The 27681-nt window shown below is 37.0% G+C and overlaps 1 protein-coding gene, 1 long non-coding RNA gene and 1 other non-coding gene across 3 annotated transcripts in view; 2 read left to right on the forward strand and 1 right to left on the reverse strand.

Moving 5' to 3' along the window:
• LOC127423824 (uncharacterized) overlaps positions 1-27681 on the forward strand; it is a 73722-nt gene that overhangs the window by 4277 nt on the left and 41764 nt on the right. The gene's annotated exons all lie outside the window — the stretch shown is intronic.
• On the reverse strand, positions 1823-1894 carry trnae-cuc (transfer RNA glutamic acid (anticodon CUC)). The gene has a single exon. It is a non-coding gene; the product is annotated as a tRNA-Glu (tRNA).
• Positions 13400-26432, forward strand: LOC127423743 (myosin regulatory light chain 2, ventricular/cardiac muscle isoform-like). Its single transcript, XM_051668294.1, has 7 exons — positions 13400-13451; positions 16192-16284; positions 20592-20667; positions 25415-25519; positions 25676-25754; positions 26032-26080; positions 26173-26432. The coding sequence occupies exons 1-7, from the start codon at positions 13449-13451 to the stop codon at positions 26275-26277; spliced, it is 510 nt and encodes a 169-aa protein (XP_051524254.1). The 5' UTR covers positions 13400-13448; the 3' UTR covers positions 26278-26432.

Raw genomic sequence — 27681 nt, forward strand, 5'->3', positions numbered from 1 at the left:
CCAACATGAAGATGTTAGGTTAAAATGTACATGCATGCATAAGGGAATATGTGTATTTTAGGTGTCACCATTTCATCGCCTTTATTATGTATCATATTTGATCCATTAGGCTTTAAATGTCATTATCCTCCTGAGGCCCAGCAATTCGTTTGCGTAGGACATTTGTTATGTAAGTTGTTCTACAGTGGTAAATCTTGGGGTATTACCAGAGGACTCTCTGGACTTTTCAGAGATACCAAATGTTTGAGAGTTTGACCATGACAACTTCCTCTTCTTGCTCTATAATTATGGATTGAAATCTATCACAGTATCAAATACAATATGAGTAAAATATTCTTTTATCAATAAACTATTTTTATCATATGTATTTTATGCACCAAACACTATTTTGACATTTAAAAAAGGGAAATTGTAAACCTTTTTTTTCTGGGTCTCAGGATCTTATGGTAAGATGACACCATCATAGCTTGAAATGTAAAATAATGACATCTTTATAATGACAGAGCAGACTGCATATATGAAAATACACAGAAATATTAGTTCACACTTTAAATATATTTTATAACATGTATATGTCAGAATTTTCAAAGCTCTGTGATTTGTTTTGTGGTGTGCATGAATGTAATGTAATGGTGATTGAGAGATATTCCTCAAAAGCCTGGATTTCAACATGCGTTTTCAATAAAATAATATACAAAATTTTAATCAAGCACAAGTTGCTTATATTCAGCAAATACTCATTTTAAAATATCAGTAACAATGTAATCATTACTGTCACTTTTACTTTATTAAAATAAGTGGTCATTTATCCCGACATAAGTCACTTTTACTACTAAAATCAACAAAGATTTGACATAAAAAAAAAAAAAAAAAAAAAAACGAGTTCATTCAATACAAAAGCGAACATTTTTGAAAAATGTTTAAAAATATTTTTACATCTAGAAATGCCTGGAAACATCCACCAGGTGAAAATAGATTTTCGGCTACATTTTTATTATGTTAATAATGCACAAACTTAGGGGCCTGGGTAGCTCAGTGGTAAAACACACTGGCTACCATGCCTGGAGTTCACTAGCTCACTAGTTTGAATCCCAACTCCAGCCAGGTCTCATAAGCAACCAAATTGGCCCAGTTGCTAGGGAGGGTAGAGTCACATAGGGTATCAAATCAAATCACTTTTATTGTCACACAGCCATATACACAAGTGCAATGGTGTGTGAAATTCTTGGGTGCAGTTCTGATCAACATAGTAGTCGTGACAGTGATGAGACATATACCAATTTACAATAACATCAAATTAACACAACACAATTTAAACATCTGTTATACACATAATTACACTCAACTTAAACCATCAAATTAACACAACACAATTTAAACATCTGTTATACACATAATTACACTCAACTTAAACCATCAAATTAACACAACACAATTTAAACATCTGTTATACATAATTACACTCAACTTAAAACATCAAATTAACACAACACAATTTAAACATCTGTTATACACATAATTACACTCAACTTAAACCATCAAATTAACACAACACAATTTAAACATCTGTTATACATAATTACACTCAACTTAAACCATCAAATTAACACAACACAATTTAAACATCTGTTATACACATAATTACACTCAACAATATACAAATAATAACATACACTGTACAGTATACAATATGCTGTTTTTGTTTTTGTTTTTTGTTTTGTTTTTTACTATATAGATACACATTATTCAATAAAAATTAAAAATTAAAATATATATAAAAAATATATATATATATAATGTACAGTATTATGTTTAACTTCGATTCCCTGGCCGGAAATCGAACCCGGGCCGCGGCGGTGAGAGCACCGAATCCTAACCACTAGACCACCAGGGAGCGGTAACATTTTCGTGGTCGCTATAATGTGGTTTGTTCTCGGTGGGGCGCATGGTGAATTGAGCATGGTTGTCGCGGTGGATAGTGTGAAGCCTCCACACGCGCTATGTCTCCGTGGCAACGCGCTCAACAAGCCACGTGATAAGATGCGCGGGTTGACTGTCTCAGACGCGGAGGCAACTGGGATTCGTCCTCCGCCACCCGGACTGAGGCGAATCACTATGCGACCACGAGGACTTAGAGCACATTGGGAATTGGACATTCCAAATTGGGAGAAAAAGGGGAAAAATCCCCCCCCAAAAAATAAAAATAAAATAATGCACAGGCTTTAGAAAATAGCGCATCAAATTTGATACGGACGGCGTTATAGGGTTAAATCGTTGGTAATCAGAATACAGTTGCATTTATTTGTTTCATTTAATATTTAGTTTATTCATTTGGAAAATATTTATCCATATAAATTATATGATCTGAGGAGCTTTTGAACAGTGATGAAACACTTTGTTATGATGCGTTACATTCATACAAGCAGACAGGGGGTGCTCGCACACTGTTATGAGTGAAAAGGGGGATATGACGTCATTGAGATCAGAAAAAGATGTGGTTGTGGACCCTGTTGGGTTTTGAAGTAAGTTTGGAGAAACAAAAATAGTTAACCTTGTTTAAATTATCAAGTGAACATTTAGCTTTATGCTAAGCTAAAATGCTTTTTCTAGCCCTTTTACAGGCGCCTGTTGTCAGGCACAATTATATCATAATTTTTTTTCTCTCTAGTAAAGCCTTCGATATTAGGGCAAAGATATACTGCAGACATCTTCTTGATGAGATTTGTTGCATTGTTTTCCTGTAAAAAAAAAAAAATCTAAAAAAATCCTTTAAACAAGATAAATGTACTTTCTCTTGTTTGAGAATCAAGCATAAGATATTTAGGATTTTATATTTTATTTTATTTTATTTTCTCCCCAGTTTCACATGCCCAATTCCCAATGCGCTCTAAGTCCTCGTGGTGGTGTAGTGACGAATCTCAGTTGCCTCCAAGTCTGAGACCGTCAATCTGCGCATCTTATCACGTGGCTTGTTGAGCGTGTTACCGTGGAGACCTAGCGCGTGTGGAGGCTTTATGCTATTCTCCGCGGGCGAGAACCACATTATAGCGACCACGAGGAGGTTACCCCATGTGACTCTACCCTCCCTAGCAACCGGGCCAGTTTTGGTTGCTTAGGAGACCTGGCTGGAGTCACTCAGCACACCCTGGATTCAAACTCGTAACTCCAGGGGTGATAGTCAGCGTCAATACTCGCTGAGATACTCAGGCCCCCAATTTGAATATACATTAAAAGTAACTGTAAAGACTCAACAAGCAGAAGGGAAGGAGGACACAGGAAAGCGGGTTTTTCCAGACTCAGGTAAGGCTTTTAATCAGCCACTTCAATGCTTTACAGCTTCACAAACTCCGTCTCAGAGGCTCGTAGGCGCTCAACTCATTAGCTTCACATAGGTAAACACATTAGCTTCATAAACATAAACAAATCAGCCTCCACGATCACTGTAGGCTCTCTCGTGTCAGACTCTCTCACTCTTTTGGCGTTGGCGTGGCTGTTTATATGCCGCTCTCCCCAAGCTCACTGGAATTAGAGACAGGTGTTAGACATAATTTAGCTCAGGTGTAAGCGCCCTTACCGCTCTCTCTCTCCAGACGGGCGCTCGACCACACCCCCGCTGCCACTGTAACTTCTTATATAAAATATACACATTATGTGAATGCATCACTAGGAATATTGTGCATTCTGTAAGATTAAGTTTACTCTAACAGATAATCAAAGGTGTAATGTAGGATAGATATTATATTAATAGTATATTTAAAGTACATTAGAACAGTGGCTGATGGTTTTTGTGAATTTATGGATCATTTCGCATTCAATCAATAAAACTTTCATGTTCAGAATTCAATCATAACATCTAAATCAGACATCTAAACACACGTATCATATGGGTTACAAAACGTTTTGACAAATTACATTTCCATGAATTCTCCAGTTGTCTGTGAATGATTTAAAAAAAAATGTTTTATAGAGATTGCACTAACAATGAAATATGAGTAGACCGGACAAGACGTGCAAACTGATTAACTGTGGTTTTATGATTCCACAAATAAGTCAGATCCATAGAGTAGAGCTTTGCTATGGTAACTGAAACTAAACCCCCACTTTTGCAGGATGGTTTTTGGGTCACCACTGAGATATTGATTGGAGCTATTGGTTGTATTGATCCTGTTGATTGATTTGGAAGCTCACAGAACATAATATTGATTTTCCACATAGCTTGAGGAATACAAATAAAGACCTAGAAACCAAATCTGAAGGGTTATCCTGTATGTAATTTACAACATTACAATATTTAATAATTTATTCTGTGACTTGCATATTACATGATCACAAAAATAAACCACATGTGAAATATGCAGCTGTCTATCCAGACTGTTAATGACTAAAATCTCTAGTTATAAATGTCTTTGAGACACAGCAACTATTTAGCTTGTTTGAGCTATAACACTGAAATGTGTGCTTTTTTCAAAGTTTGAAAACATTAATTTGTCACATTATTTGTTGTGTAAATTTTGTTTCACATTTTGATTTCACATGTGGTTTATTTGTCTGATTAATGAACCCTTCCTTGGTCTTATGGGTCAGTTTGACCCTTTTGAATTTTTAACACTGATTTACATCAACTTAACTTTACGTTTTTGGCCTGAAACTTCATGACATCCTCTACAGATGTGATCTGAACCTGGCAATGTCATTTTTTATTTTTTTATTTCATGCATTTATACACAAAGCTACAAAAACAAATTCCCTAGTTTGTCCTTAAATGGTCAAATTGACCCTTTTTATGTTCAAATTCAAAAGCTTGTAATAAAGGCTCTGTTTGCTCTATCTCTCTACTTTTGGTCTTAAATCATTTGTCTAGGTGACAGCCAACACTAGAAAAAATAATTATTTCTCTATCACCTTCTGTCGCAATATACAGATCTGAAAGGCGAGGTGCGCCCCAACGTGGTTTGTCACTTGGCACATAGACATCCAGTCTTTTTTGAGAAGCCTCACCATAAAATGGTAGAAAAGTTCAAAATATTACTATAAGTACACTCATACTCATAATTTCACACACACACTCATTGACAACAGACACAAATGCAAACACAAGATTTTTGTTCAAATGAGACATAATAAACAAATAAATACCTTTTTTTTTTTTTTTAAAAAAAGGAGAATAAATTCAAATTAAAGTTATTAGTTATTGAAAGTGAAACTGTGAATTAAAAAAAGTGTATAAAATAAAATCTCATGTCTGCTCCGATCACTGCTTCTGTAAACCCCAAATAGCTCCAAACTCTATATCAGCTCATACCTTAGGTTGTTTTCTACAAAACGAGTCTATTTTTACTAGTCTCTCAGTTTGCCTGGGACAGTGGCGGATTTAGGCATGGCGACATGGGCAGTTGCCCTGGGAGGCATCTTGTGGGGGGGATGGGGCGGCACGAGGCATACCGGTCAACAACTTCGGGGGCATTCCCATTTACAAAAATTCTAGTGTTTGCTGCCATCTGATGGAATGATCTAAGACTAAAAATAGGGAGGTAGAGAAAACAGAGCCTTTATTACAAGTTTGTGACAATTTTTTAACAAGATTTTTGAAGCTGTGTTTGGACATCTCCTGACTTTCAGATCTGTATATTGTGATAGAAGATGATAGAGTAAAAAAAAAAAAAAAAAAACGTTTTTCTAGTGTTAGCTGGCACCTAGATCGATTTTAGACCAAAAGAGAGAGAGAGAGCAAACAGAGCCTTTATTACAAGCTTTTGAAATTTCACATAAATAAGGGTCAATTTGACCCTTAAAGACAACGTAGGGACTTGATCGTTAAGACCATAGAGGGGTTAATATGCAAGTATAAAGCAAAACTTTTTAATTGAATATGAGAATGGTTTAGTGTGACTTAATTGAGTGTCATTATAAGAACTTAATGTCGCCAATTTGTCACGCTCAAAAGCATCGATTTTCTAGGTTAACAGTCAATTATGCTCATCATATATTATGAAAATCAAACTGACATTTAAATACATAATAAGATTCACATTATTATTATACTGAACGGAAGCCACCACACTTGTTAAATTACTAATTCTGATCTATCTTTCAGTCGTAAGGCGACTATTTCACACATGCACAGAGGCGCACTTCAATCTTATTTGCTTATAATTTTTTTCTTTTTTCTTTTTATCCCCTTTTCTCCCAATTTGGAATGCCCAATTCCCACTACTTAGTAGGTCCTTGTGGTGGCACGGTTACTCACCTCAATCCGGGTGGTGGAGGACAAGTCTCAGTTGCCTCCGCTTCTGAGACCGTCAATCCGCGCATCTTATCACGTGACTCGTTGTGCATGACACCGCGGAGACTCACAGCATGTGGAGGCTCATGCTACGCTCCGTGATCCACGCACAACTTACCACACGCCCCATTGAGAGCGAGAACCACTAATCGCGACCACGAGGAGCTTACCCCATGTGACTCTACCCTCCCTAGCAACCGGGCCAATTTGGTTGCTTAGGAGACCTGGCTGGAGTCACTCAGCACACCCTGGATTCGAATTAGTGACTCCAGAGGTGATAGTCAGTTTTCAGGTAAATAGATACATTGTAAACCAAAATACAGAGAGATCCAAATTGATATACTGTATACAAGCATAAATAGATGTAACAAAGAACAGACCAATCACAATTCAGAATGCAGATATTACAATGACATCACCACTGGCAGTTCCAAGTCGATGAAAAGATTTTTTAAACTTCAATCTTTTTACAAGTATAGGATTAGAAACCAATCAAAGAATGTGCAGACAAATAGACAATTTGTAATACTAAAGGTAATTTTCTTTAAAGTAACCACAACTTTGATATTTTGTTATCTAATACAGTGATTGAGACATTTAAAATGTACGATTTAAGGGAAAAGTATATTTCTCTTAAGTCATCCTCTCCATGTAACAATGTTAACTCTAGTTTAACCCTTTAAGCTCTGAAGGTGTTTTTAAAGATTTCCTGTTTCAGTGGCATACTCTAAATTAAAGGCTTATAACTCGACAAAACATGGAGGGTCAAGTGATGTGGTATCATTGTACTGAAAATGTTTCAAATTTTTTAATGATATAGATTATGATACATTCTGAGACTCTCAGCCTATGAAAATGATGAAAAATCACAACAACAACAAAAACTGAGCCAAAAATTAACTTTTTTTCTTATTTGCCATTTATATATATCTGGGTATAAATAAGGTGGCTCTGAAAAACTGCTTTCATTTTATTCCCAATAATGTCAACTGTAGCTGAGACTAAATTTGTGTTGATACGACAAAGCAATCAAAAGTTATAGGATTTCAAAAATAATTTATCATAGTGTCCAAAAACGTCTCCAAACAAATAAAACATAATAATTGTACATAAGAACTAATTATACATGCAAACACAACAATGACTAAAGGTTTGCATAGCATGCAGACATGATTTTAGTAATGAGATTTCACAGAATGAGTTTCATTCTGTGTCATTTGAGTCATCATTGAGTCTGTGTCATGTATTTGGCGCCATCTCCTGGTGGTCATATGTAACACTGTGCTTCATGTGGATTATCTAAAGATCTATACATCTGATTACCTTGTGTTTGGGCTCGTTTGAAAGACAATCACCTCCTCTAAGTAATGCTATGTGATATTTTATGTTCCGTTAATTTCATATGAAGTTATATGCGAAAATACGGCATATAAGCAACACCAACATAATTGTCAAAGACATATACTTAGCTATTACTCGCTATATATATATATATACTCATGAGTAAAACAAATAGGCTGGTTGTATTTTACTCTTTGAGAGCTTTCCAGCAACATATGACACATGGATATTTGATTAGTTTGATGTTTTTACTGATTACAATAATATGTACAGTGCAGATTTATCTGCAAATTTTAAAGCACCTGTTCAGTTTTGGTCATAATGTCTACATGCATTGGAAAGTAGAGCTTCTAAGCTTTCAAATTATACCTATTTTGTGTATGTCCATCTGAGCTTAAAAGGTTAAGTATTTAAAGTCAGACTATAAGTAGGCCTACTAAATCCCTCTGTGTATACTGTTCACAGACTGCACTGCACCAGTGTCTCTCTCTCACACTCATAGAATGGGATTTAGTAAGTTATGCAAATCAAATCTTTTTTGACTATTCCTCAGTGACAGGGTAGAAATATTAAACATATAAACAAACATAAAAATCATGTAAATTTGCACCTGACAATCATTTACATTTCACTTTGATCAGTAACATGTTAACATTAGTTAACTACATTAGTTAACATGAACAAACACTTTTATAGTATTTATTAATTTTGGTTAATGTTAATTTCTACATACTAATATATTTTTACATTAAACATTTCTAACAGTATGAACTAACAGTGTCAGAATTGAACATTTATATTTAAAGGAATATTCTGGGTTCAATACAAGTTAATCTCAGTCGACAGTATTTGTGGCGTAATATAGATTACCACAAAAAATAATTTGGACTCGTCCCTCCTTTTCTTTAAAAGAACCACAAATCTGTGTTCCAGTGAGACACTTACAATGGAAGTCAATGAGGTCAATTTTTGGAGGGTTTAAACTTTACACAGATGTGGTTAGTAAGTGATTTTATGACAGTAAAATCATGTTAACACATATTGTTTATGTCTTGTGTCTATACTTTTGAAACAGTGAGTATTTTAATGTTTACAGATTGACCCCATTGACTTCCATTGTAAGTGTCTTACTGGAACAGATTTTATATGAATTTTTGTGGTAATCAACATTATGCAACAAACGCTGCCGAGTGATATCAACATGCATTGAACCTGGAATATTCCTTTAAGGGGCAAAAATTGCCCTCTAGATTTTCAGGGGAATTTTTTAGTTTTGTGAAGGCATTTATATATATATATATATATATATATATATATATATATATATATATATATATATATATATATATATATATATATATATCAGTGTATATACATTCTTTTTATTCAAATACTGACATTTAATTAATTTATTAACATATATTCTGAATGTGAAAAATTAGATTGAAAATATATTACTTCCTATGCTTAAAAATTAAGTAATTCGTGAAATTGTGTGTAACTAGGCTTAAAATGGAATATTAAGAACTATATCAGGTATATGAAAAACAGAGGAATTAGTTATGCACTCCCAATGTTTTTTTTTCCCAAAAAAAAGATATATATATAGTAGTAAATGCACACACACAAAAAAAATAATATATATATATAGTAAATGCACTCAAAAAAAAATACAAAAAAAAAAAATAATATATATATATATATTTTTTTTTTTTTTTTTTTTTTTTTTGAGTGTGCATTTACTACTCTTACTGTAAAAAATAGGACCTTATTATAAAGTGTTACCCAGTGATCAATCTAAGAAATGTTGCTGTTATTAAAAGAAAAAGACCCAAAACCCCTCTTGAGCTCAAATGAAGGCAAAAAAGAACAATCTGAAAAGCCCATAAATCAAAGTTTGGCTTTTGTTGAGACACTCGAGTGTCACTGGAGGCAGTTAACGGTCACAGCTCTGGAATAATCTCGCTCAAGGCTAATACGTTTGGCATGTAAATCTGCGTGTCATGCGTGACTGTCCTCCATGTGGCAGCCGTTCATTGTGTTACTGACAGGTTCATTTGTAGAATGTAGACAGCATTCTGTCTGGCACACTACAGGAGCATCTCACACTTTCACTGCAACTTCATGCTTTTGACGAACTGAGAATACTTTTGCTGACTTGGATAGTGAATGATTTCCACCTACAAACCAGTTATTAATGTTGACTCAGATGTTGCTCAGAGTTCTCAGCTATGTGGCATTATAGAATTAATGACTAAAATTGTTGAGTAGTTCAAATTCCAATTTCACATATCAGCAAAGCACTTCATAATAGTAAAAAATGCTAAGTTTTGATATCAATAATTACAACGTTACTAGTGCAAATATCCATTCATCATATCAACAACTGAATTACAACTAGTGAAAATGGTCATTTTTGATATCTGTAAATGTTTCAACAGGTTACATTTGGAATTTCAGATATCTGGAAATGGATTTCGTAGTGCTGTGTGTTCTTCCCAAACAATTCAACTTTACTTCCATCAGTCCGCAAAACATTTTCCCAGTAGTGTTGTGGAGTGTCAAGGTGGTCTTTGGCAAACTTCAGGTGTGCAGAAATGTTTTTGTAGGAAAGCAGCGGCTTCCTTCATGATGTCCTGCCATGAACACCATACCTGTTTAATGTTTTCTGTATAGTAGACTCATGAACAGAGATGTTAACCAGTTCCAATGATTCCTTCAAGTCTTTATCAGTCACTCTAGGGGTTGTTTCTACCTCACTGAGCATTCTGCAGTGTGCACTTTGAGTCATCTTGACTGGACGGCCACTTCTAGAGAGAGTACCTATAGTACTAAATCATCTCCATTTATAGACAGTTTGTCTAACTATGTATTCAGTATGTACAAGAACAATATAATAATTTGTGTGTTATTAGTTAAAACAGATTGTGTTTGTTCATTGTTGTTACTTAGATTAAGATCAAACCGGATTTGAAGACAAATTTTTTAGAAGTAATTCCAAAGGGCTCACAAACGTTTTCTTGCCACTGTAGTTACAATCACATTACAGATATCTAAAATTAATTTTTTTACTGATATCAAGAATGGACATTTGCACAAGTAACCATGTTATTATTGATATCATAAATGGTAATTTACAAGAAATTAATGCTTTGCTGCTGATTTCAACTAGTAAGAACTTAATTTTAGATATCTGTAAAATTCAACAGATATAATGTGTATTTATTGTGTACTGTAAGTAATGACTGCATTCTTATATCAAGAATTATCGTTTTCGTATTAGACACTCAATTTTCATTTTGCCCCAGACTCTGCATATTAGGTGATGGGGCGGTCATTAATTTTGGGGATAGTCACTTAAAAAGTTGTTATGGCTGGCAGACAAATTATCCTTAGGGGGTGGAAGACGGCTGGGGCACCCTTATTTCGGGAGTGGTGCGGGGAGATGGGCAGGTTGGCAGCATTTGTGGAGGTGATTTTTAGAAGGCTGGGAAAATGGGATTTATATGATAGGAAGTGGGGTGGATATTTGGCTTTTTTGGAGGGTTCTCGGGGAGGGGCCATGGAGAGGGATTTTTAATTTTTAGTTTGATGTGTATGTGCATTCTTGTTTTTTGAAAGTATATTTTTTTATGTTTTTTTTTTGTTAATGTTCTTATTGTAAGTGACCACTGTAGTGCGTGTTTCGGTGGGGGGGGGGTTAATATATATAATTGATTCCGTGTTTTATGTTGTGTTTGTCTTGTGGATGGAATCAATAAAAACTGTTAATAACAAAAAAGAATTATCGTTTTCACTAATGAAAACCTAATTACTGATTAAAAACTAGCATTTCCGCTTGTAGTAATTCCACTGCTGATTTGAAGAATTAGCATTATAAATGGTCAAAATTTAAGATACACTATATTGCCAAAAGTATTCGCTCACCCATCCAAATAATTGAATTCAGGTGTTCCAATCATTTCCATAGCCACAGGTGTATAAAATGAAGCACCTAGGCATGCAGACTGCTTCTACAAACATTTGTGAAAGAATGGGCCGCTCTCAGGAGCTCAGTGAATTCCAGCGTGGTACTGTGATAGGATGCCACCAGTGCAACAAGTCCAGTCGTGAAATTTCCTCGCTACTAAATATTCCACAGTCAACTGTCAGTGCTATTATAACAAAGTGGAAGCGATTGGGAATGACAGCAACTCAGCCACGAAGTGGTAGGCCACGTAAAATGACAGAGCGGGGTCAGCGGATGCTGAGGCGCATGGTGCGCAGAGGTCGCCAACTTTCTGCAGAGTCAATCGCTACAGACCTCCAAAGTTCATGTGGCCTTCAGATTAGCTCAAGAACAGTGCATAGAGAGCTTCATGGAATGGGTTTCCATGGCCGAGCAGCTGCATCCAAGCCGTACATCACCAAGTGCAATGCAAAACGTTGGATGCAGTGGTGTAAAGCACGCCGCCACTGGACTCTAGAGCAGTGGAGACGCGTTCTCTGGAGTGACGAATCACGCTTCTCCAACTGGCAATCTGATGGACGAGTCTGGGTTTGGCGGTTGCCAGGAGAACGGTACTTGTCTGACTGCATTGTGCCAACTGTGAAGTTTGGTGGAGGGGGGATTATGGTGTGGGGTTGTTTTTCAGGAGCTGGGCTTGGCCCCTTAGTTCCAGTGAAAGGAACTCTGAATGCTTCAGCATACCAAGAGATTTTGGACAATTCCATGCTCCCAACTTTGTGGGAACAGTTTGGGGATGGCCCCTTCCTGTTCCAACATGACTGCGCACCAGTGCACAAAGCAAGGTCCATAAAGACATGGATGAGCGAGTTTGGTGTGGAAGAACTTGACTGGCATGCACAGAGTCCTGACCTCAACCCGATAGAGCACCTTTGGGATGATTAGAGCGAAGACTGCGAGCCAGGCCTTCTCGTCCAACATCAGTGTCTGACCTCACAAATGCGCTTCTGGAAGAATGGTCAAAAATTCCCATAAACACACTCCTAAACCTTGTGGAAAGCCTTCCCAGAAGAGCTGAAGCTGTTATAGCTGCAAAGGGTGGGCCGACGTCATATTAAACCCTATGGATTAAGAATGGGATGTCACTTAAGTTCATATGCGTCTAAAGGCAGATGAGCGAATACTTTTGGCAATATAGTGTATCTCTAATTCATATCCTGCACATATTAGGGCTTGTGATAAATGACTCTAAACTGAATCATTTCTACATAGATGTGCTATAGTTTCATGCCTCTCATATCACTTCACAAATAATAAAATAATTTTAACTCATGTCATTTATTTACACGTATAATGAACAGTAAGCCAGTTGAAAAGTGGGGGGAACCCTATGGCATGGTTCTGTAAAATAAAGGTAGCCTACTGGTAATGACTTTCTCACAAAAGTTAAGGGAAGCCAGCAATGTAGAAATGATGTGATCTGAATATAAACACCTCTCAAAGTGAGAAAGATTTGGAAATACAGCCGACAGAAAGAGAGGCGAGATGAGACATGGATGGGCGTCAGTGAATCAAACAGCTGAGGAATGGCAAAACATCTCTTCCATTCGTCCTCCAGAGAACAAGGCCCGTGCTATTCTAAACCACTGTTGTTCCTAAATCACAATGGACCTTGAGGTTGGGGTACAGACCAGTGTGTGTGTGTGTATGTATGAAGTATTATCTACCTGTCACTTCCTAAACAGTGCATGTGTTATTTATATCAGCCAGTAGACAACAGCACAGCTAATCTACAAAAGACCGTCCATCCGTGCCTCATTGTCCAGCTGAAGTTCAGGAGTTCCTCGTTGTTGTGAACGCCCCCGTCCAGCACTGCTCATGGTGAGTAACCAGAACAACCTGTAGGTTTAGTGTGGGTTTGAGAATCAGAATAGCTGTAGAGTGTTTGCTGTGCTGGATTTTAATTAGTGACTGATCTAAAATCAGCCAGGCCGAAATTTGGCCATTATTATTCAAATATCTCCTTAAATAATGTTTATTCCCCCCTTGGGTCAGTTCCAAACTCTACCAACAGCCTTGTAAATGGATAATGTACATTTTCTGTTTAGTGATTTGCACATAAATATTGTGTAAAAGAAGTCTTCAATTCTTCACAGCAATTATCTGCACACACTTTTGATTTTTGACAGGAATGATAACGAGGCTGTGAGGGATTAACTTACCGTTTCTTCAATGACATGCACTGTATTAAACTATCAAAAACGTCTAATTTTCCACAAGTCATGCACAGTTAAAAATGTCTGTCATTTTAAGGGTATACGAATGTAAAGATGCTACAGTAAAAAAACGTTAACTGGTTAAAGGGTAGTTACCTTAACATATACGTTAAAAAATACATGACAATACATGTAATTTTACGGTGCAATATTGTTGTTTTTTTAGATGTAAAAAAGTATGATTTTACCATATAATTAACGGTAAAAATGTATATTATGTTTAACAAGAGAATACATGTACTTTTTTACAGTAAACTATTGTTAATTACAGTAAACAACAATACTCCTGTGTTCCCAGACATCGCTGTGTATGAATAATTATGTTTCTTCTTATTTTTAATATCAGCTATGTACATTGGGGGGGTTCTAAATTATATTGTATGTAGTTTATTTAAAGGGACAGTTCACCCAAAAATGTAAATTCAGTCATTGTTTACACACGCCTGTGTTGTTATAACACTATATGACTTTCTTTTTGTTTCTTAACACAAAGGGAGAAATTGTGAAAAAACAAATTGTGCTCAGTGATGTCATACAATGGCAGTTTATGGTGACCACCTCTTCAAGCTTCAAAAGAACACAAAAGTATAATTCAGAAGTCTAATAAATTATTCATGAGACTCATGATTGTTATGAAAGCATACGATAAGATTTGATGAGAAACTGAAATCTAATGTATTATTTAGTGAGAATGTTCACTGACCGTTGATCTCCTGTGTGCGTTCATGATAGGACACGAGAGCAACAGTTCACGCAGACGCCCTCGTGACATTGGGGCGTTCAAGAGGAAACTCGTTTTATCTAAAAACAGCGATAGTGACAACAGAACACAACACAGCTGCACACAAAACAACAGAACTTACTAAACATGTCTGTGGTTTAAAATGTAAATGTAAATGCTGACGCACTATAGACTTGATGTTGCGCATCAGATTTACACTTTCTAACTGACAGAAATATAGGAACATTAACAGGATATATTTCAGCAGAGAATAAAGTGAAGAAATATCAAAGATAGGGTCTATCTTCAATAGATTGGCCAATTATAACACTCTGGGCGGGGCCCCCAAGATTTGCGATTGGATTATGTGCATATCGTCATTATATCGGCAATCAGCATGCCTGCTACCTATGTATGAAATATATATATATATATATATTAAACACCACTCATTTTAATGTTGGTTGCCTGAATCGCTGGATTTAAACAAGCTAAAGGAAACGAGCTTTGGGGATATTAGGATTGTGTAAAGAAGAATACAGGCGAAGAGAGGATTTAAAGGGATAGTTCATCCATAAATCAACCCCAAAAGGAAATGTATAGCAGAATGATTATGCAGCTCTTTTCCATATAATTACAGTGGATGGATAGAAATGGCGGTCAAGCTTAGAAAATGACTAAAAAGCACCATAAAAGTAGTCCATACTATTTGTGCGCTACATTCCAAGTCTTCTGAAAACATGCGATAGCTTTCTGTGAGAAACAGCCTGAAATATAAATCGTTATTCACTGAAGAGCCCCTTTCACACGTGCAACCAGGTAAATTACAGGAAAATCATTGGGTTGCCTTTGCTGGTAAATGTACCACATATGCTGTTCACACATACCATCAAAATGGACATTTATAGGTACTTATGATAGAACTTCCCATAAAGGGAAATTGCCAGAGCAAACTTTACCAGTATTTTCAAAAAGGGTCATGTTCACGCATGACCTCTAACATGACATTTGCAGTCAGTGTTCTGGAAAACGCTGCATGTGTGAACATACTGTCGTCTCATTTTATGTTTCATAGAAGAAAGTCATAATGGTTTGTAATGACATGTGGGTGAGTAAATGATGACAGAAACAATTGTAATTTTGAGGCAAACAAGGAAACGAGATGTTAGATGTTAAATGATGTCTGACGGATGCTTGGATCCATGTGTAGTTGTAATATCTGTTGTGGGACCAGTAGATAAATTCATGAAACTAAAGGTATAGATCATGGTTTATTTCATTATATTTAAAACGTTTTATTTTATTCGATGGACTGTGGTGGAAGAACACATCATTTCCCAGATTGCTCTAATTGACACCAGAGTTTTCAATCTGGAGCCAAACAACTTGAAGCAGCTTACAAGATGGAAACCTTGCCCATTTTGTTGGTTTGTTGGACTAAAGAAATTCCTCTGTTGTGCAACTGCGTCAAATTCCTCTTCCTGTTACACTAACTCAAATCCCAATTCAACATCCTGTTGGGTGTGGCCAATTCAATTCAGATTCACACTCAGAAATTAAAAGTGAGCCACTTCTTGTGTGTTTAACTTAAACTATTAATCACCTAGATGTTTGTTTTCTGCAGGCGCCCAAGAAAGCAAAGAAAAGAGCAGCAGAGGGAGCAAACTCCAACGTGTTCTCCATGTTTGAACAAGCTCAGATCCAGGAGTTCAAGGAGGTCAGATGTCTCTTTGACTCTTTAGAGAGTTATTTTGAATGAGCGCAGCTGGTATTGTCTGCGAGGCGTCGGCGGCGACTGCACTGTGCAATCTGATATTCCCGTCTGATCCCTATTGAGGGCTGATATATATTTATAGAGGAACTTCTCAACATACCAGATTCACAGTATTCTGTTGGGATAACTGGCACATGTGTGGAATTCCCAATCTTTCCAGTATCTTTGGAATTGTGCCATTATAATTTATGGAAGGAAATATCACAAATGAGATCTCTTTATCTCAGATGTTTCTCCTAGACAGCAATGAGATTAAACAGAAACCAGTGTTTTATTTTCCTGTTGCTTCTTTAGACTCCTCTTGAGTTTCAGAAGAGATCTCAACAGTGTCTCAAAATGTGCTCAGATTTGCCAAGATACCAAAGTCCGCAATTAAAATTCTAAACTATGCTATCCACATTACTTTTACTCAACAATTGTCTCATTTGTTTCCATTTTTATCTCTCCAATGGAATTTTAGGAGAAACGTTTGCATTGAAAGTTGATATTTCAATACAATATATCTCCATTACATGGAGCCCCTTAGAGGACAGAGTGGGATTTCTTTTCTGAGATAGTTTTACATTCCCTCTCAATCAGTTTTACATTCCCTCGCAATCAGTTTTGCTTCCCTCGCAATCAGTTTTGCATTCCCTCCCAATCAGTTTTGCGTTCCCTAGCAACAGTTTTGCGTTCCCTCCCAATCAGTTTTGCGTTCCCTAGCAATCAGTTTTGCGTTCCCTCGCAATCAGTTTTGCGTTCCCTCGCAATCAGTTTTGCGTTCCCTAGCAACAGTTTTGCGTTCCCTCCCAATCAGTTTTGTGCTCCCTCACAATCAGTTTTGCGTTCCCTCCCAATCAGCTTTGAGTGCCCTCGCAATCAGTTTTGCGTTCCCTCGCAATCAGTTTTACTTTCCTTTGCAATCAGTTTTACTTTCCCTCCCAATCAGTTTTGAGTTCCCCCGCAATCAGTTTTACTTTCCCTCCCAATCAGCTTTGCGTTCCCCCGCAATCAGTTTTACTTTCCCTCCCAATCAGTTTTGAGTTCCCTCCCAATCAGTTTTGTGTTCCCTCGCAATCAGTTTTGTGCTCCCTCGCAATCAGTTTTGCGTTCACTCCCAATCAGTTTTGAGTTCCCTCCCAATCAGTTTTGCGTTCCCTTCCAATCAGTTTTGCGTTCCCTCCCAATCAGTTTTGCGTTCCCTTCCAATCAGTTTTGCGTTCCCTCCCAATCAGTTTTGCGTTCCCTAGCAATAGTTTTGCATTCCCTCGCAATCAGCTTTGCGTTCCCTCGCAAACAGTTTTGAGTTCCCTCCCAATCAGTTTTGCGTTCCCTCGCAATCAGTTTTGCGTTCCCTCTCAATCAGCTTTGAGTTCCCTCGCAATTAGTTTTGAGTTCCCTCGCAATCAGTTTTGCGTTCCCTCTCAATCAGCTTTGCGTTCCCTCCCAATCAGTTTTGTGTTCCCTCTCAATCAGCTTTGAGATCCCTCGCAATTAGTTTTGAGTTCCCTAGCAATCAGTTTTGCGTTCCCTAGCAACAGTTTTACTTACCCTCCCAATCAGTTTTGTGTTCCCTCGCAATCAGTTTTGAGTTCCCTCGCAATCAGTTTTGAGTTCCCTCGCAATCAGTTTTGCGTTCCCTCGCAATCAGTTTTGAGTTCCCTCGCAATCAGTTTTGCGTTCCCTCGCAATCAGTTTTGAGTTCCCCCGCAATCAGTTTTGCGTTCCCTCGCAATCAGTTTTGCGTTCCCTCGCAATCAGTTTTGTATTCCCTCGCAATCATTTTTACTTTCCCTCGCAATCAGTTTTGAGTTCCCCTCCCAATCAGTTTTGCGTTCCCTCGCAATCAGTTTTGCGTTCCCTCGCAATCAGTTTTGCGTTCCCTCGCAATCAGTTTTGTATTCCCTCGCAATCAGTTTTACTTTCCCTCGCAATCAGTTTTGAGTTCCCCTCCCAATCAGTTTTGCGTTCCCTCGCAATCAGTTTTGCGTTCCCTCACAATCAGTTTTGTATTCCCTTGCTGTTACATGGCTCCCCAGTCTAGGGCTGGGGGTAACAAGGAAATTTATGAACAGAATATATATATATATATATATATATAACACTTTACAGGCAACCCAAGAGCTCTCCTCTCCTGTCCCAGCACTCCACAAAAATCAGTCAGATTTTAGAAAAACTCAAAAGTAAGATTTATTGTCAAGTGCAAAATACAAAAGGGAAGCTTCAAAAAGATGTCAGAAGGGGACCAGGCCAAAATAACAAACATAAAGTTCTTCTGACTTTTAGGGGAGTACTTACTATGCTTTCAAAATAAAATTCAAGTAAACAACAAAACTCTTACCTTACTCCCACTCTAACCTAAACACAGGAGAAAACATGGACATTAACAAATGGCATCCACCTCCCTACTGCTTCCAAAATAACAATTAAATTATAAACAATTAAGTCTCTCTTTAAGAGTAACAAAATGCTTAATTTGTGAAACAGAAATAACAACTCACCAAATCTACTTCAGTGAACAGCAGGTTTGTTATTAAATACAACAAGAGAAACACTAGTGCAACCATAACACAACTGCTAAAGTCTGGGACACGAGAAATAAAGTCTCAGCAGCCTGGAGACTAAAGGCCTCCCTAAAGTGAGTTTCCTCTCCAGCTTTATCCACAAGCTCTCCCTCCAGAAGCAAGCCAGCAATTGATGGTAACTAAAGTCAGCTGGTGCCCATTAACCTGTGCAATGAGGGAGAGAGAGAGAGAGAGAGCACAAAACAACACCCAACACTGCCACAATACCCACTACACATACACAGTCAGTAGTACAATCCATTACTGCACATGTATAAAAAATCCCTCCCAATCAGATTTGCATTCCTTCGCAATCAGTTTTGCGTTCCCTCACAATTAGTTTTGAGTTCCCTCACAATCAGTTTTGCGTTCCCTCCCAATCAGTTTTGCGTTCCCTCCCAATCAGTTTTGCGTTCCCTCGCAATCAGTTTTGCGTTCCCTCTCAATCAGTTTTGCGTTCCCTCGCAATCAGTTTTGCGTTCCCTCGCAATCAGTTTTACTTTCCCTCGCAATCAGTTTTGCGTTCCCCGCAATCAGTTTTACTTTCCCTCGCAATCAGTTTTACTTTCCCTCGCAATCAGTTTTGCGTTCCTCGCAATCAGTTTTACTTTCCCTCGCAATCAGTTTTGCGTTCCCTCGCAATCAGTTTTGCGTTCCCTCGCAATCAGTTTTGCGTTCTGCGTTCCCTCGCAATCAGTTTTGAGTTCCCTCACAATTAGTTTTGAGTTCCCTCGCAATCAGTTTTGAGTTCCCTCGCAATCAGTTTTGCGTTCCCTCGCAATTAGTTTTGCGTTCCCTCACAATCAGTTTTGCGTTCCCTCCCAATCAGTTTTACTTTCCCTCGCAATCAGTTTTACTTTCCCTCGCAATCAGTTTTACTTTCCCTCGCAATCAGTTTTGCGTTCCCTCGCAATCAGTTTTGCGTTCCCTCACAATCAGTTTTGCGTTCCCTCGCAATCAGTTTTGCGTTCCCTCACAATCAGTTTTGCATTCCCTAGCAACAGTTTTGCGTGCCCTCGTAATACATTTACCATGGTTATACTACAGTAACCATATTTTAACCATGATATTCGTAATGAAACCATAGCGATAATACAGGAAAACGAAAACTATGGTAATAAAAACCATAATTTTGTGGGTATTATGGTTTTACTATGCAAATACCATGGTTTTACTATAGTAATATTGTGAACACTATTCAAAGTGTCACTATTCATTATCAAGATATCCACAAAATTATGATTTGTATTAACATAGTTTTTTCTGTATTATTACTATGGTTTACTATATTACTAAGAATATCAAGGTTAAAATATGGTTATTTTAGTAAAAACATGGTAAATTTATTGCGAGGGAATGCAAAACTATATCAGAAAAATATCTCGCCCTTTCCTCTAAGGGGCTCCGTAACATTAAATCTCCATTAGATCTTTTTTTACTAAGTTTTGTCTTTCCAGTAAAATATCTAAACATTCTTAAACCAAGATAAATTTAGTTAAGAAGCAAAATGACATTAGAAATGTTTTCTTATGTCAGAGAAATCTTACAACATTTAGTAGCGTTTAAGCTTATAACAAGAAGAAGAAAAACTTGATTCACAGGGAAAACAAGTTTATTTTTCTTACTCCACAAGGAAATATTTTGCAGTATCATTATATACAATACCATTTCTGTCTGGGATGACATGTTTCTTCTCCATGTTTTCAGGCGTTCACCATCATGGATCAGAACAGAGATGGCTTCATTGACAAGAATGACCTGAGAGACACGTTTGCAGCTTTAGGTTTGTTTAGACAAGTTTAGTAAACATATGAGACAACTGAGACTGTAAACAACATAAGCATATTTCTAATAGTGCAAAATTGTTTATTCCGTAAGAACAGAATGCAGCATTAAAGGGATAGTTCAACTAAAAAGGAAAATCATCTCATCATTTACTCACCCTCATGTTATCCCAGATGTGTATGACTTTATTTCTTCTGCTGAACACAAATGAAGCTTTTTAGAAGAATATTTCAGCTCTGTAGGTTCATACAATGCAAGTGAATGGTGCCCAGAATTTTGAAGCTCCAAAAAGCACATAAAGGCAGCATAAAAGTAATCCATACAATTCCAATGGTTTAATCCATGTCTTCAGAAGTGATATGATAGGAAAGTTTCAGAATGTGAAAGTTTTGGGTGAACTATCCCTTTAACCTTTGATAATATTCACCATAAAGCACCTGATGCTGTAATTCGCTTGTGGTTTTTCTTTGATAATGTAAGTACGGAAGCTCCGAAACCGCACTGTGAAAAAAACATTTCAATAGGTGATTTTTTTTTTAGGTGTCTTGGTGCCTTTTTTAAGCCTATGTCCTACTTTTAGTCTCTAAACTTTTTTTTCAAATTCATTTTTTGTCTCTCTCAAAAAAAATTCTCTCAAAAAAATATTTTCACACAAAAAATTTTTTTCTCTCAAACTATTTTTTTTCCTCTCAAAAATGTTTTTTTCTCAAAATCAAAGTATATATAGCGCATGTTTAAATGGGCCAACAAATTAAAAAAGCACATTATCAGGGGCCTGGGTAGCTCAGCGAGTACTGATGCAAGTTCGAATCCAGGGCGTGCTGAGTGACTCCAGCCAGGTCTCCTAAGCAACCAAATTGGCCTGGTTGCTAGGGAGGGTAGAGTCACATGGGGTAACCTCCTCGTGGTCGCAATAAGTGGTTCTCGCTCTCAATGGGGCGTGTGGTGAGTTGTGCGTGGATCGCGGAGAGTAGCATGAGCCTCCACATGCTGTGAGTCTCCGCGGTGTCATACACAACGAGTCATGTGATAAGATGCGCAGATTGACGGTCTCAGAAGCGGAGGCAACTGAGACTTGTCCTCCACCACCCGGATTGAGGTGAGTAACTGCGCCACCACGAGGATCTGCTAAGCAGTGGGAATTGGGCATTCCAAATTGGGCAAAATGGGGATAAAAAAAAAAAAAAAGCACATTATCAATATGTAACCTGAGGTATATTCATTTAATTGTGGATATCATGTATTAGTAGACTCTCAAATATTATATATGTGTCTTTCCTTGATTAGGATTCACAAAACATTCTTTTTAGAGCATTCTACAACTATAAATCAATTTTTAATTTTTTTTATAAATTATTTTTTAGATAAATTGTTTTATTTTATTTTTTTTAGAAAAAAATATTTTTGAGGGAAAAAAATGTTGAGAAATTGTTTTTTAGCATTTTTATTTTTTTTATTTATTTTTTTGTTTGTTTGTTTTTTTTGTAGGACATAAGCTCAGGACCTACGACGGCATTTTAGTACCATGTAAAAGAATAAAGTCATAATTATGGGGATAAGGGGGCCTGGGTAGCTCAGTGGTAAAAGACGCTGGCTATCACCCCTGGCATTCGTTAGTTCGCTAGTTCGAATCCCAGGGTGTGCTGAGTGACTCCAGCCAGGTCTTCTAAGCAACCAAACTGGCCCGGTTGCTAGTGAGGGTAGAGTCACATGGGGTAACCTCCTCGTGGTCACTATAATGTGGTTCGTTCTCAGTGGGGCACGTGGTGAGTTGAGCACGGATGCCACAGTGGATGGCATGAAGCCTCCACGCGCGCAATGTCTCCGTGGCCACATGCCACTCAACAAGCCACATGATAAGATGCGTGGGTTGACGGTCTCAAAAATTACGGGAATAAAGTCATTATATTTCGAGAATAAAGTCAAAATTACAGGAATAAAGTCGTTATATTTCGAGAATAAAAGTAAAAATTACGAGAATAAAGTCGTAATATTTAGAGAATAAAGTCCAAATTATGAAAATAAAGTTTTAATATTTCGAGAATAACCTCAAAATTACGAGAATTAAGTCGTAAATTTTCGAGAATAACGTCAAAATTACGAGAATAGAGAATATAGTTGTAAAATTTCGAGAGTAACGTCAAAATTACGTGAATAAAGTCTTAAAATTTCGAGAATAACGTCAAAATTACGGGAATAAAGTCATAAAATTTCGAGAATAATGTGAAAATTACGGGAATAAAGTCATAATATTTCGAGAATAATGTGAAAATTACGGGAATAAAGTCGTAAAATTTTGAGAATAACGTCAAAATTACGAGAATAAAGTCTTAAAATTTCGAGAATAACGTCAAAATTACGGGAATAAAGTCATAAAATTTCGAGAATAATGTGAAAATTACGGGAATAAAGTCGTAAAATTTTGAGAATAACGTCAAAATTACGAGAATAAAGTCTTAAAATTTCGAGAGTAACGTCAAAATTACGTGAATAAAGTCTTAAAATTTCGAGAATAACGTCAAAATTACGGGAATAAAGTCATAAAATTTCGAGAATAATGTGAAAATTACGGGAATAAAGTCATAATATTTCGAGAATAATGTGAAAATTACGGGAATAAAGTCGTAAAATTTTGAGAATAACGTCAAAATTACGAGAATAAAGTCATAACATTTTGAGAATAATGTCAAAATTACGGGAATAAAGTCGTAAAATTTCGAGAATTACGTAAAAATTACGAGAATAAAGTTGTAAAATTTTGAGAATAACGTCAAAATTATGGGAATAAAGTCGTAATATTTCGAGAATAACATCAAAATTACGAGAATAAAGTCGTAAAAGTTCGAGAAAAATGTCAAAATTACGGGAATAAAGTCATAAAATTTTGAGAATAACGTCAAAATTACGGGAATAAAGTCGTAAGATTTCGAGAATAACAATATAGGTCCATTTCAAGACATTGTGCAGATTCACTAAAAAGTTGCGCAACTTTTGCACATGGTATTTTAGCGCAAAAATCTACATCTTATTCATTAACCACCCGCAATCTATTTTAGCAGGCTCATTGTATATTGCGCTTCATTCACCAAAAATGCCTTGAGCAAAATTTCGATTGCGCTATTACCTCAAATAAAAGTAGGCGGTAAAATAAATTTTATTTAAAAGAGATGTTTGAGAACATTTCCAACTCATCATATCAGCAGTAATTAATCAAACACTGATCAAATGATGGAGAAGAGCGTTGCCATATATCCAGATGCGCTGTGTTGTCAAGCACACTTTTTCGGCATGTTTAAGAGATGATTTTGGTGTCTGGATCACAGTGGACATGTACAGTCCAGACAGGGTCAAATTCAGTGGTCTGCAGCACGCTAATAAATAGCGAATTTACCGGGCACAATTCATTCATAGTGAATGTGGTAACCCCTCAGTTGTTGTATTGTTTTGAGAGCAAACACCAATAAAAAAGCCAACCATATCTGGGTTTCCCAAAACGTTGCAACTTAAGCATTTAAGATCATCTTAACTAATGTCGCTCGTTATTTTAATATGGTGTGACGGCTGTTTCCCAAACCAGCACGCAGATTGCTCGTTAAAGTTGAATTTAAGTGTTACGGGAGCTGTCCAGTCCAAAGGTGCTGAAACTTTGCTAAATATGTCCATGAGTTTGTCTTCTCAAAATAACAATAATGTGGAAATACTGACAAACATGGAAGTTGTTTGTAACCTTGCCAAAACGCAGAAATGTATTAACTATTACAGATTTTAATTACAGAATTAATGATGGCTTTAGTAAGACGGGGTTTCAAATAGTTCTCAACTTCATAGAGATTAATGAAAGTGATGCAAAAAATGCATGCAACATGAATGCACGTGATGTGGGCTCTCACGTAGCCTAAAGTTTTGTTTCTTTGGCTGGGACCTGAATAGATGCACAAAGGATTAAAGTGACGGACATCAGTATTGAACTTATGTAAATATGAATAGATCATTTGGTTACAGTTCTAGGCACTGTGCACTTGTAGCCTTCCCCTGGATAAATTGAATAACTGTAAAACAATTGTGCTTGACTACACAGCGCATCTGGATATATGCCAAGCTATAACGTTCTCCTTCATCATTAGATCAGTGTTTGATTAATTACTGCTGATATGATGGGTTGAAAATGTTCTCTTTTAAATAAAATTCACTTTTACTACTTTTTATTACTTTTATTTGCGCTAATAGCAAGATCTAAATAAAATCTTTTTTATTCTCGTAATTTTGACTTTATTCTCAAAATATTACGACTTTAATCTCATAAGGCTACGACTTTATTCTCTAAATTGTGACTTTATTCTCGAAATGTTTGATTGAAATTTTTTTTTTTTTTTTTCACGTGGCACTAAAACGCCGTCATACAGGACGGAGCTAAGAAACCTAAAAAAAAAAAAAAAATTCACTTAGTGAAATTTTATTCACAGTACGGTTCGGGGCTTCCGTATGTAAGCATGATTTGAATGAATCTCTCAAAAAAAAAACAACAAAAAAAATTCACCCCAAGGCAATTAAGCACATTTTACTGTAATGCTTCCAGACCTTTCACTTTTGAGTTTGTTTCAGTAAAGAAGTCATCATAATCCAAAATGATTTTTTTACTCACAACAAGGCAGTACAACAAATACTGCCATGATAAGATATATAAATTCTCTACCATTTGAATTATTATCATTATTATTATTATTTCCATATCTTTTGATTGACAGGACGCCTCAATGTGAAACAGGAAGAGATTGATGAAATGCTAAAGGAAGCATCTGGACCAATCAATTTCACCGTGTTCCTCACAATGTTTGGAGAGAAACTCAAGGGTAAGTCTTCTAAAAACAAAATGGATATTTTAACACGTGCACAAACTTCATCTGGTTTTTCATTTGCACAGGCAATTCATTCACTTGCTATATACTGTGCGCTCTCATACGCAGAGAGTTGGATTTAAACACTGACATGTGTTTATTTCATTATAGGTGCTGATCCAGAGGAAACCATCCTAAACGCCTTCAAAGTGTTTGATCCCGAGGGGAAGGGAATACTCAAGAAGGAATAGTTAGATATTTAATATTTTCTTTGTGTCTCTGTCAGGGTCGGTAATAGGATGTGATATTAGGGGTGGCATTTTGACCTTTAGGGTGGGCAAGTGGGTCCCCCTTGGTCATTTCTTCATCCGACTTGGGGGGGAGGGGGAATGTTTTGATTGGGGGATGTGAGATAAGTATTTAAATACTAATTATGTTCAATGTTGTCAATTTTAATTGGTTTCATGTGTGTGGATTACACCGGATCAGAAGTTTTTGATTGAGTTTTTTAACCGTTTCCTTTTCAGTGTGACCGAGATGCTGACCACACAGGCGGACAGATTTTCAGCCGAGGAGGTGAGAGATGTCTCACACACCTTAAAGGTTAATACTGATGGTTGCAGGTTGCCATGGATACAGTGACAGTTCCACTGACCTCTCATCCTCAGATGGAGCAGATGTTCACCGCATTCCCCCCAGACCCTGCGGGAAACCTGGACTACCGGAATCTGGTCCATATCATCACTCACGGAGAAGAGAAAGACCAGGAATAATTCACGTAGCCCTCGGCCAATCCCAGCGCTCCCTGTGTGCTTGTCCACGCCCAGTTATTTATGATTGACAGGCATGAATCTGTGCAAGTCAATAAAGAATAGTCTGATTTTACAACGTGTAATATTATGTCTGTGTTTGTAAAATAAACACCAATCTGACAACATTGGGATCATAAATTGTGCTTCTTTCCCTCAGATCACAATAAAAAGCGAAATTTTTCCAGCTTGTATAGCTAATGCGCATGTGCGTTCTCGCGGTGATTGACAGGCGATGTCTGTATCTAAAAGGTGATTGGCTCTTTTACCTGTAAGGCGGGACTTCCTTTCTACCATTGACCGTTGGGTGCGTAAGAGCTCCTTGGTTGGATGCTCCAATTTCTCCCATTCATTTTAATAGAAGTGTTCTGTTTCTGCTAAATAGTCAATGCAGTAAAAATATGTGATAATAGACCTTATTCAAGGCAGCGCCATATTTTATTTTTAATGTGAATGACAACGAGGCTGTGAGGGATAGACTTACACTCTCTTCAATGGCACGCAAGGTATAAAGCTGTAAAAAGCTCCTAGATCACATCTGAATTTCCACAACTCACTGAATGTTCTTGGAAGGATGTCTTGTCCGCAGAACGATCCAAATACACTTTAAACTGCAGTATAGCCCATTGAAGGGACTGTATGTCAATGCCTCACGTCCTCGTTGTCTTTCCCGGCAAAAATCAAAGATGGCGCTGCTGTCAGTAAGGTCTATAACTGCAGTAAAGTTATCCAGTGCATTTGCATTATTGTTTTGGCTAATATCCCCTATCTCATTTGTATGTTGGCCCTGTATGAAATCTGAAGGCCTCTGTTTAATTCTATAATCATTTATTTATTATTACCTTTGTTTTACCCAAATATTGGTTATTAAAGTAGCATAAAGTGATTCTGGACTTTTCACCTGACCAAATTTGACACCCCTGATTCATTCACTGAAATAACCAAATGTAATACATGTATCAAAATTGTACTGAAAGTGACAGTCACACAAATGGGTTCTACTATAATGTGACGGTGTCTAAAGTGGGAAAGGACAGTAAGCATTTCCTTTTCCGCTTTTCATGATTTGGGCCACAGTGCCCCTCAAAATGTCTGTCCTTACCAAACCGTTAATTCAAAGGGGGTGTATACACATTTTTGGCCATATAGTGTATCACAAATGTATGCGTGCATGCATGTGTGTGCGTGTGTGTGTGTGTGTGGTGGGTATTTTGCGACCCTCACTTGAATGATACTGATAAAAGGTGGCAGTACTTTTATTTTCTGCTGGGATAAAGTCAAAGCCCTGTCATGAAAAAACAAAATCTAATGTATTATTTAGTGAAAATGTTCACTGACCGTTGATCTCCTGTGTGCGTTCATGATAGG

This window comes from Myxocyprinus asiaticus, chromosome 3 (genome assembly GCF_019703515.2).
Source record: "Myxocyprinus asiaticus isolate MX2 ecotype Aquarium Trade chromosome 3, UBuf_Myxa_2, whole genome shotgun sequence".
NCBI lineage: Eukaryota > Metazoa > Chordata > Actinopteri > Cypriniformes > Catostomidae > Myxocyprinus > Myxocyprinus asiaticus.